Source organism: Notolepis coatsorum, assembly GCF_963971535.1.
Source record: "Notolepis coatsorum genome assembly, chromosome: 8".
NCBI lineage: Eukaryota > Metazoa > Chordata > Actinopteri > Aulopiformes > Paralepididae > Notolepis > Notolepis coatsorum.
In genome coordinates this window covers 120,624,367-120,637,029 of record NC_140172.1, presented here as the reverse complement: position 1 = coordinate 120,637,029, position 12,663 = coordinate 120,624,367, and the positions used below count along the sequence as shown (strand labels likewise).

At 43.5% G+C, this 12,663-nt stretch overlaps 1 protein-coding gene across 1 annotated transcript in view; it reads left to right on the top strand.

Moving 5' to 3' along the window:
- rapgef6 (Rap guanine nucleotide exchange factor (GEF) 6) overlaps positions 1 to 12,663 on the top strand; it is a 288,321-nt gene that overhangs the window by 134,767 nt on the left and 140,891 nt on the right. Inside the window, exon 6 of the mRNA XM_084320510.1 lies at positions 8,719 to 8,868. Coding sequence (XP_084176636.1) covers positions 8,719 to 8,868 — 150 coding nt within the window. The remainder of the gene's footprint in view (positions 1 to 8,718; positions 8,869 to 12,663) is intronic.

Here is a 12,663-nt window from a genome sequence, read left to right as displayed (position 1 = left end):
CACAAGGACACTTGCTGGGGCTTACCATTCTTACCATTCCACGTTTTATATATATATATATTGAGAGAGATCTAACTTCCTCCTATGTGTGAAAAAGGATGAACAAGTTACTTTGCTTATGTTTTTCGACATGTGATATTACATATGTGGCTCTGATTATATTGTACTTTTCTTCTTCTCCTGGTAGCAGCCTAGTATCTAATACATGTGGGTGTTGGTGCATCTCTAGGTGAAATGAGCGCTGGGTAAAAATGCCAATACTTGATCTCCAGTGCTGGGAATCACATGGCCTCAGGGACGGATGAAACGGTACAGAGAACACAGTCCTTATTGACCAACGACGCTGTGCTCTGTTGTGGACTGTAGTACTGCCTGTGCCTTGAGTGTGTGTCTACATCATACATACATATATCTGTCTGTCTATCTGTGTCTGAGTATGTGTCTACAATACATACTACAGTACATACATTATCTGTCTGTATCTGGGTCTGAGTGTGCGTCTACAATACATACTACAGTACATACATATATCTGTCTGTCTATCTGTGTCTGAGTATGTGTCTACAATACATACTACAGTACATACATTATCTGTCTGTATCTGGGTCTGAGTGTGCGTCTACATCCGCCTTTGGAACTCCCTCCTCCCCGACATCAGGAACATTGACTCTATCATCATATTAGTAATACCCATTCAATATGCACATGACAGAACATATTATATGGCATATAATATTTTCTGTCATGTGCATATTGAATGGGTATATAATATAATATTTTATATATCATTGTAACGGTGTAGTGTAGCAATTACAAGAATGACGAGACTAACTTCTCACGTTGGCCATGCAGGCAGCATGACCCATTTATTTCACACTCTGCATACACACTGACAACACACACACTCAATTCAATGGGCATGAGAAAACACGAGTTTACATTGCCAAAGCAAAAGTGGAACAATACAATCAAAACAAAAATTATATATGTACAATTATAAGGGAATAGGAATGATGTGTAAACAGAGCTGTCACATTGCAACTGACAACACACTAGTGTTGTCACGATACTGGAATTTCGAACTTCGATACGATACCTTGAAAAGTATCGATATTCGATACCATTTTCGATACCACAGGGAAAAATGTTAAATCTTAAAATGTTAAAAAATAAAAATAAAGACGAATATATATATATATATTTTTTTTTTATTTAAAGGATAACTCCACTATTTTGGGAAATTAGCTTATTTAACATCTTCCCTGGAGTTAGACAAGAAGATACATACCTTTTTTGTCTCTGTGCGTGCATTTTAGCTTTGGGAATAGACGCTCCGTTAGCATAGCTTAGCTTCATCACTGGAAGTGAGGCAGGACAGTAGCCTTACAGTGCCTTACAGTGTATTGCAACGTCTGACATTGACCAAACTTGATATGCATGACCTTGGTGGGCTCTAGGTCAACTCCTGCAAAGGGGGTCAATGTCAGACTTTGCAATCAAAAGTTAGGGGGCTAATAACCCTTGCCATAATTTCAGTGCGCCCCCTAACTTTTGATTGCAAGGTCTGACATTGACCCCCTTTTCAGGAGTTGACCTAGAGCCCACCAAGGTCATGCATATCAAATTTGGTCAATGTCAGACCTTGCAATACACTGTAAGGCACTGTAAGGCTACTGTCCTGCCTCACTTCCAGTGATGAAGCTAAGCTATGCTAACGGAGCGTCTATTCCCAAAGCTAAAATGCACGCACAGAGACAAAAAAGGTATGTATCTTCTTGTCTAACTCCAGGGAAGATGTTAAATAAGCTAATTTCCCCAAATAGTGGAGTTCCCCTTTAAATACATTTTGCTTTTGTTGCTGGTCGATTCTCATCAGCTTCTCTCTGGTACTATAAGAGAAGATAAATATAACACTTTTAAAACCCTTTGTTTATGTTTAGATCAGACATTTAAAAATAACTAAATGATCTAATCTTAGAAATTAAGTAAAGTTAATAGTACTGCATGTTAAGCATAACAGATTGATTGATTGATTGAACATTTTATTAACAGATTGCAGAATGGGTACAATACAGTACGGCTCAATACACACAATTGTTAAGGGGAGGCAGACCAGAGAAAGACTTTCGTCTTGTTTACATCAGGGTCCTCCATTTTCAATTCATCATAACATTTGACATACAGATAAACAGTACTGTTTAAGAGACAGTTTCTAAAAGAGAGTATATACAGTTAATTTACTTCTGACCATTATAGTCAAAGTATTTTCCTATGAACTGAAACTCATAAGACCACATAAGGCTAGCATCATTCAGTTACAGCTATATTGGTCAACATTAGCCAGCTATCTAGCCAGCTACTGCACCACGAACTGCCAGCCAGCCAGCTGGCTACCTTAACCCACAATACAACAGCTATCCAGCCAGCTACTGCACTACAAACTGCCAGCTGGCCACCCCCAATCCAGCCAACCGTACAAATTACGGTCTCAGCCAAATCACATCGATTTGTACAGTTAGTTAGCTAGCCATTCCATTGCGAATTAAAAGGTAGGCCAGTATTAGCTAGCTAGTAGCTAACGTTAGCCAACTGAGAACGATAGCTAGCTAACCAACAGCTGCAAGCCTGCAAACAACAACGCTGTTGATATAATGAGCTATCCGTAGTAGGGCTGACCTTCAAATCTTTTTTTGGAATTCGAAGCTTTGGGGCCGAGATTCAATTTTAATTCGAAGCTTCGAGATACTTTTTTTTCTTTCTTTTTTTTTATAATTTTTTTTTTTATGTTGTGGGACTTGTACAGCACTTTGTTCAACTTTGTCAGTGCTGTAAAGTTTAAACCTTTTAAAATCTTAGACAAACAAAACACTTTGCTTTCATGAAATATTGTAAGCCGTCATTTGAGGCTTCATAAAAGCAGCACAATGAACACAAATCTGTCAGTGCCGAGTCTGACCTCATCTTAAATAACAAACAGCATTGCTTGTTGTAGTTAACAAAGAGAGGCAGAGTTGATTCATACATTCATACAAAAATACCGTTTAGAATATAAGTATGTTTTTATCGTTTTCTGCAGTAATTCCTAGAACGTGAGTTATAGGCCTAAACACATATATAGATCATCGATTGGCGTTTATTCCCTAGACATGCTATATTAAAAAATGCAACTGTATATGATCGTATACGTTATACGTCATCATGCGCGGAGGAAAGGGGGGGGGTCGTTTATAATTCCGTGATCGTCAGTAAATGCTTTATGTAGTATGGGTGATTGTAAGGATTCGTTGTTGGTGGTGTGGACCCAATCGCAATAACAGGAACGAGAGAGATAGATAGGCAGGACACAACGGGGTGTAGTTGGAAAAAGGCTTTACTTGGCTTCAACTACAACAACAAAATAATAAGTACCACAGCATAAGCTGGCAGATAAGGATAACAACGGATGTGACAAGAAACGTTTACAGACCGACAGGGGAGTGACAGGAACAGACAGAATATATAGGGGGGACACTAATCGCTAACAAGACACACCTGGACAGAACAAACAATGACAACAATATAAAACATGACAGTAAGGAACAACAATGATACATACAAACATGGCCGCCTAGTTATAGTTGAACGTGGGGGTGCAAGATTTATTTTAAATTTTGAAAAAAAAAATTGGTCCCCCCCTTTTTTTTTTTGCTTTTTTGCGTGTGCAAGACTGGCAAGGGGTGGTTTGGAGGGTGTTCGGCACGACCCCCTCCACGGCAGATTTTTTTTACATTTAATGAACACCTGTACGTGCAATTTCCTGCAATATAGAGCCTTCAATCTTGACCAATAAAGCTGTTCTTTTCACTATAAAACTCAGTTTATATTGCAGTATGATAGCCAATTACTATAATAATAATAATAATAATAATAATAACAACTTTCCCCAGCAGAGCAGCAACAAGCCAACAACAACAACATCATGACCATCAACACGGGGACCCTGATGTAAACAAGACAAACGTCTTTCTCTGGTCTGCATCCCCTTCACAATTGTATGTATTGAGCCGTACTGTATTGGACCCATTCTGCAACCTTTAAAATAAGTTTTCATTCATTCATTCATTCATGAAAGATTCACTAGCTAATGGTTAGGTAACGCTAAGTATGGCGGCTCGGCTCGCATCACTAATACGATAAATATTCAGTTTCAATCTGTTTGCGCATATACAGTCACAGTGTTCGACTTACGTTATGACTTGCTCCATTTGGTGTAAAACGCCGAAGGATAATCCTCACAAAGCGAATGTTAAATCCAATATCCAGGTGAGGCATTCAAAACAGCCGCCTCCCGAATACGCTCATGACGAGGGACATTCGAACAGCTGTTTTTCGCACCAGCCGCCTCCCCCATTCCAACACGTTGTGGTACCGTCGAATGCGCTCATGCTCTGGGGGAGGGACCGTGGGAGGCACTGGATCAAACCATTAATGTGGGGGGTCACACAATCTTTGGAAACTTAAAAACGTGCTATTAAGTGTCATTGCGTATTATTAATTTGATTGAAATTACGTAGTTATGGTTAGATTTATATATTCATATGATCAAAAAGTGGAGGAGCAAAAGCACAAGTTTGCCCCCCCAAGCTCAATAGTGGTGGGGCACCTGCTTCGACTGCTCCATTATGTAGGCGCCTATGCATACAAATACAACACTAAACCAGACCGGGGAACAAAGTGGGCAACACACACAGGAATACCATAAACATATTGAACATTGAGGTACACATTAGGGACATCAGGAGATTAAACGTATGGAAACCGATTAACAGAGGGAGTAACACATTGAGTCCGCTAGAGGGAGCTGCAGGGCAGGCCTTCTGAGGCGGAGGGATCGTGTGGCCAGCCTGGGGAGGAATCGACCCAGGCTGGGAGGGCAGATCCTGACAGTGATATATTGATCAGATGGTTTGCAGTGAAATTAATAAACCATCTCTTACCGTGCGTCAAAGAGACTGGCGGTGAAAAATCCCAAGTATAGGACGTCGATCGCCTAGGTCCATTTCCGGTTTGTATGTCGCAATAAACGCCGAAATCATATAGATTATAAAGTTTATAAAGCGATCGATATGTACTATAGTGTCTGTCGGGAGCCTTGCAACAATTTCTGACGGCCGGATGAATTTAATCGACGCACACCTCCCACTTCCTGTTGTTCGAGTGTAACTCGCCCGACCATCCACCAGGCGGCGGTATTGAGCCGTCGTTATATTGAGCCGTAGGGTCCAGCTGCAGCGTCGGAGGTGTATATATGAATTATGAATGCCATGGCGATTTTATTTTTTATTTTTAGTACAGCGTGGTCTGGCAGACAACGCATGGCGGGCAATACCGCTGTACAGCGTGGACGGCGGTGGATGTGTTAACAAAGAGAGGCAGAGTTGATTTTGCACCCAACAAATTATATATATATATATATATTTTTTTTTTATATAATCGAATTTTATTAATCGAGATCTACTTGAAATCAGCCCGCAATCTACCTGACGATCGCGGTCAACTGGTTGGGCACCACTGGTCTACATCATACTGTACATACATATATTTGTCTATCTGGGTCTGAGTGTGAAGAGACATGAATATGCTCTATAAGACTTCTCCTCATCGACATGCTGAACGCACACACACACATACACACACATACATATAGACACACACACATACATATAGACACACACACATGTATACACACACACACACACACACACACACACACACACACACACATATAGACACACACAGACGCACACATACATGCATACATACATATTGACACACACACACACACACACACACATACATACATACATACATACATACATACATACATACATACATACATACATACATACATACATACATACATACATACATACATACATACATACATACATACATACATACATACATACATACATACATACATACATGTAACACACACACACATTTACATATAGACACACACATATACATACACACATTTACATATAGACACATATACATACATATACACATGGTATTTTCACACACACATACATACATACATATAGATTAGACACACACATAGACACACACATACATATATAGACACACACACACACTATACAAAGACACATGCATGGATGCTAGGGGTGAAAAGGTACACATATCCGTACCGAACCGAACTGTTTCGGTGTGTATCGTACCGAACGGCTGTGTAGTGTACCGAACGAATATAACGGTATGTTAACCACTAACGACCGCCCAGCAGGGCTGATTATTTCACAATCTAATATAATTATTATTTTTTTTTTTTTTTTACAAGTCGATTATTAATTTCAATATAGAATATTCGTTGACAGCCCTACAAGTACAATTAGTTACTGCACACTACATCACCCCTGAGTGGAACATGGAAAGCCAAACTTTCCCCCACTGTACCGAAAACCGTACCGAACCTTGACTTCAAAACCGAGGTACGTACCGTACCGTGGTTTTTGTGTACCGTTACACCCCTAGTGGATGCACATACAGAAACATGTTTCTCTCTCTCTCTCTCACACACACACGCACACGCACACACACACACATATATAGACGCACACATAAAAAGACGCATGCATGGATGCACATACAGAGACATCTGAACAGTGGAAGCCGTCTCGTGAGGAAATCATTGTGTAACAGTGTTCAAGTCGGATAGAAGTTGGGCAAACAGACTGACAGACAGACACACCGGTTTCATATTTCCACTCACTCACTCACTCACTCACTCACTCACTCACTCACTCACTCACTCACTCACTCACTCACTCACTCACTCACTCACTCACTCACATAGATAGATAGACAGACACAGACAGACATATATACATATATATATTATGTACACACTCAGACAAAGGCAGTCCTAGAGTCCACAGCGTTGGTCAATAAGGACTGTGTTCTCTGTACTCCTTCCTCACGCCCGTGATTCACCAAGTACTGGAGAACAACACTCCAGAGAGAGAGAGAGAGAGAGAGAGAGACACACACACACAGAGAGGGGGGGGGGGCAGACACTCAGAGAGAGAGAGAGAGAGAGAGAGATAGACAGACATATACATATACATAGGGGGAGACACACACACACAGAGAGAGAGAGAGACATATACATAGGGGGGAGGGAGACGCAGACAGCCTTGAATGCATTCTGTTTGTTTTGAAGCTCAGACAGACATGGGACATTTCTGGATGGATGGACCTCACTGTCAAGCGTACTGTGATAGTCAAAACCTCAGCCATTAGCTGCTCTTAGCCTTAAACCTTTAATATTCCCATAGAGGCTCGAATCCCAAGATGTTTTGAGAGATAAATAAATACATAATCATTACCATAATAAAACGCTAAATATCAGCTATAGACATCTGTATTACAACAAAATGTTGTGTTTAGTTAGGGTTAGAAATCAATATTGCTGTGTCACTAATCTGCACTGTACACCCACCATTATATACAGTATCAGATAGATCTGGGTTATGCTTTGAACAAAAAAAAAAAAATTTCCACACTGAACTATATAAGAAATGTGTGAACGTCTTCCTGCACCCTTATGGTTTGTCATGTTCGCATCGGTTTAACTTCAGTTACCGGCGTCAACATAATGAAGCCATTGACTGAGCTGATGTTATGCAACATTATGCAATATAGAAAGAAAACACATTCCTCCAGCAATAACAGCCCGGTACAAAGAGGCTGAGGAATGAATTGTATGACCGGGATCTGTGTGCTTGGCTTTTCTTTTTTTTCTGCCAGGAGAGGATATTTGTGTATTTACGGTTTCCTGCAGGAAACTGTGGCCTGTGTGTGTGTGTGTGTGTGTGTGTGTGTGTGTGTGTGTGTGTGTGTGTGTGTGTGTGTGTGTGTGTGTGTGTGTGTGTGTGTGTGTGTGTGTGTGTGTGTGTGTGTGTGTGTGTGTGTGTGTGTGTGTGTGTGTGTGTGTGTGTGTGTGTGTGTGTGTGTGTGTGTGTGTGTGTGTGTGTGTGTGTGTGTGTGTGTGTGTGAGAAAGAGAGACAGAGACACACAGAGAGGGGAAGAGAAAAGAGAGAGACTGACTGACTGACTGAGAGAACACGTGTGTGATTGTGAGAGAGAGATGGAGAAAGAGAGCGAGAGGGAGAGAGAGACACAGTGTGTGTGTATGAGTGACTAAGTCAGTGTGTAATGTGCATGCAACGTGTGGAGCAGTGGAACTAGCAGCGGTCACAAGAGAGATACCCGTCTCTTTACCCATCTGGATAGAGAAGAGACCGAGAGAGAGAACACTCCCTTCCAACCGTCTCTCCGTCTGGCTTTTCTTTGCTCCAACTCTCTGTCCGATACTCTCACGTTCTCTCGTGTTCCGCGCTTGTGTGTGTGTGTGTGTTCTGGATGCGGCCCGGATGAGTGTGCGCCACTGGCACCGGCTCTCGGCGCTCTGGAAGAACTGGATGTTCAACCAGGAGCCCGAGGAACCGGCCCGAACCCGGCCACCCGATCGTGGCGCGGCGGCAGAGCGGCAAAACAGGCGCAGCTCCGAGCCGCCACCGCCGCGCTCTCACAGCCAGGGGGGGAGTCCGGATCGGACCCGAGGCGGCCGCTGCCCTCTGACCCGGGCCGACACAGATCCCCGAGGTGACGATGGCGACTGTTGTCCTGAGCAGCGTCTGGGCTCTGTGTTGCAGGTGGATAACGCCGGCGAGGTGGAGGAGGGCGCTCTGCAGAGGGAGGGGTCACAGCGGAGGTCGAGACGGCGCTTCAGGAGGATCAACCCCCGGGGGGAGAGAGAACTCATCACCGACGGCCAGGACGCCACCAGCACCGGCTGCCACACGGTAAGGACACAACAACAACAACAACAACGACACTAACCGTCACACTGTGGTCTCGGTGGTAATGCTGACAGTAATGTGTTAAAACGATGTCCCCTAACTCGGCTCATGCAGATGTGTTGAAGCGACAACAACTCACCCTGGTTGAAATTGTGTTGCACTTATTATTGCATTGTTTTTCCCCACACATCTATAACATAGTCGCATGTGTTTAGTTAGGGACAAGTTATTTCAACTCGTCTTTTTTCTTCTTTTTTTTTTACAAGTGTAACATCGCTTCAAAGTGTTACAGATGCATCATCATCACGTGACTCCGAATCGTCTCGCTGTGTATTGACTCGTTTATACTTCAGAAGTGTGATATTATTTAGACATGATGGTCCTCGAAAGTGAAATGGAATTGAATGAGGAGCCTGGGAGGGATGGTGTGTTGACAGTGGACGGCAGCAGTCGCTGGTTTACTTGGAGATACATTTAGGTGGAGTGAAGAAGTGGGATGTGACTTTTTAAGAGTGAACCGGTGCTTAGTCCTCAGGCTTAGAGCGGGTACAGACACACGGTCTGGAGAACGCTACGGCTAGCGGTGGCTATTCAGTCTCAGTGGATAGTGAGCTGCTCTCCGTGCCGGTGTTGAGCGCTGAAGAAGCTCACCGGATATAGTGAGCCTCTCTGCCGGGGTGAGGGCTGTCTCACTGAGAGGAGGACGCTCACGGTAGCAGACGTGAGACTCTGGTTGTTGTTACTCACCGTCTCTGTGGTAAAAGGTTAACGATGCTCGAAAGGTCAAAGGGGAATACCGCTCAGAATAACCAAACATGTTCTTCCTATGGTTTATAGCACACCCCCAACCGATATAATGGAGTAGAAAGGTTTTTATAGTGTCAAACGACTGACAAATATGTACAAACAAAAACACAAATCAACAACTATAACTAAATAAAAGACCGTTTGCAATTACTTCACTTTTCATGAATATCGATTGTACTGTTCTAGGGCCATAGGAGTATTGTGTCAGAATTCGTACAGTTGGTTGGTGTCTTCAGGCTAAGTGACGCAGACGCCTCATACAACATAAACTGCTGCAGCTCCTACTGGCCCACCGATACAAGTGTGTCCACGACCTACTCGCTCTTAAAATATGACGTGTTGAAGCAACACAGGATGTGAACAAACACACAACAGACACAAACTGTCGTAGATGGGAAGCAAAGTGCCACATTGGGCAGACTGGCTGTGACCCATGACCTTCCTTCCTTCCTACCTATCTTCCTTCCTTCCTTCCTTCCTTCCTTCCTTCCTTCCTTCCTTCCTTCCTTCCTTCCAGCGGCACGGTGGTGTAGTGGTTAACACTGTCGCCTCACAGCAAGAAGGTCCAGGGTTCGATTCCCGCTTGCGGACCAGGTTTCCATGATGCCAGTTACCCAGGTGGGGTATCTCCCAGGCCTTTCTGTGTGGAGTTTGCATGTTCTCCCCGTGCTCGCAAGGGTTTCCCCCCCCGATAAGATAAAACCCAATGGAAAAACATGCACAACAGATCGCTAACGCTGTGGCGTCCTTGACGAAGACGGACAGGAGCACTTGGATTGGTCCCCGGGGCGCGGCTCACGTTGACTCCCTTTCTGCTCCCGGCTGCCCATGGGGGGAAGGACAACGGGATGGGTAAAGTGCAGAGAGACTCATCAGCGACTCAGTGCATGTGTGTGTGTGTTCCTGTGGGTCGCCCATCTCGCGTGTGTGTGTTAAAACTGCATGACAAATAAAGACTTCTAGTCTTCTAGTCTAACAATTATTCCTTCATTCAGTTCCAGTCTATGAGGTGCTTCACATCTTGAAATTGTGTTGCTATTAAAACATGTTGTTAAATTTTTTTTTTAAGAGTGTACTCCAGTGCACACAGTCTAAAAGGCGGTTGACTTCATCCGCTAAACTTAACTTAAAAGTGGTCGGTAGCAGCAGGTGGACGTTGCTCCCAGTCAGCCTGCTGTCTGTGACACAGTGTTAGTCTGCACTGTTTATGATGAGTGATGTAGCGACAGTCGGAGGTGACTGTATACAGTACTGTAGATGTAAGCTACGCTTGACGTGGAGGAGACACTGCGTACTGGAGGGAAACATGTGCATCATTTAAAAACCTTTCATAACCATGTGGCGGGACTTTTGCATGAGTCTTCTTGTGTTGAAATGTGTGTGTGTGTGTGTGTGTGTGTGTGTGTGTGTTCCCTCCATGTGAGGGGGAGTTTCCCTGCAGATATGATCATTGAGGCCAGCAGTGTGTCAGTTATAATTCTTAGTAATCACCACTGGCCATGCTCTCTCTCTCTCGCTCTCTCTCCCCTCACTCTATTTCTCTCTCTCTCTCTCTCTCTCTCTCTCTCTCTCTCTCTCTCTCTCTCTCTCTCTCTCTCTCTCTCTCTCTCCCCTCACTCTTTCTCTCTCTCTCTCTCTCTCTCTCTCTCTCTCTCTCTCTCTCTCTCTCTCTATCTCTCTATCTCTCTATCTCTCTATCTCTCTATCTCTCTCTCTCTCTCTCTCTCTCTCTCTCTCGCTACCTCCTCCCTCACTCTTTCTCTCTATCTCTCTTTCTCTCGCTCTCTCTACCACTCTCTCCTCTCACTATTCCCCTCTCTCTCTCTCTCTCTCTCTCTCTCTCTCTCTCTCTCTCTCTCTCTCTCTACCACTCTCTCCTCCCTCACTCTTTCTCTCTATCTCTCTTTCTCTCGCTCTCTCTACCACTCTCTCCTCTAACTATTCCCCCCCCTCTCTCTCTCTCTCTCTCTCTCTCTCTCTCTCTCTCTCTCTCTCTCTCTCTCTCTCTCTCTCTCTCTCTCTCTCTCTCTCTCTCTCTCCCACTCGCCTCCCTCACTCTATTCCTCTCTCTATTTCTATCTATCTCTCTCCGCTCTCTCTTTTTCTCTATCTCTTTCTCTCTCTCCTCGCTCATTCTATTAATCTCTCCTTCACACACTCATAATGTTACTGAACCCATGTTCTTTCAAGGACTGGATCATTCAGCGTGTATATTATTAGACCTCCACATTGCTGAGCTGCTTGTTTGTTTGCGTTATGTAAGGGATAATGTATAGCTACAAGGTCATTGTTGCAAAATAATTGACCGACACAGAGTTTAAAATACCGAGCCGCCTCGGCGAGGTGTTTTTAAACGTCAGTGAAGGTCAATTATTTTGCGATGATGACCTTGTAGCTATACATTATCCCGCTTATTACATGGCTAACTTACTAACAATATACCTAATTCATTTTACAAATCGCAGTTGTTCTGTGGCTCTGTCAGCCCAAATAAAGTGATTATTATTATCGCGGGCAGCCCGGCAGGTGTGTCTGATTGGCTGCACTGAAACAGTGTGTGTCAGTGGGGCTTGATTACTCCAGCTGCGAAAAACAATAATCACCGGTGGTTATTGAAAAATAATTCACCGCTGTCGGGGGCTATTGACCAATCATAAGCAAGCATTTCGGCGAATGTGAAAACGCCATGTAATAAGTATAAACCTATTATTATGTAACTGCTAACACGTGCAACATGCTCCCAACGTGAAGGGCGGGAATGGACAGAATCAGTCTGAAATATGGAGAAATTAATGACAAGTGTTGAGGCTGATTAGATCAGAGCAAGGTGAGAGAAACGATTAGAATTATGGATCACTTTCAAAGTGTAAATCAATAATCTAAGACATTATTGCTCTATAACCTATATTGGATGTGTGTTTCCATGACTTAGGCTAATTGATGCTCATCAATACACCTACTAAACGCCACTGGCCATTCACGCTCTCTCTC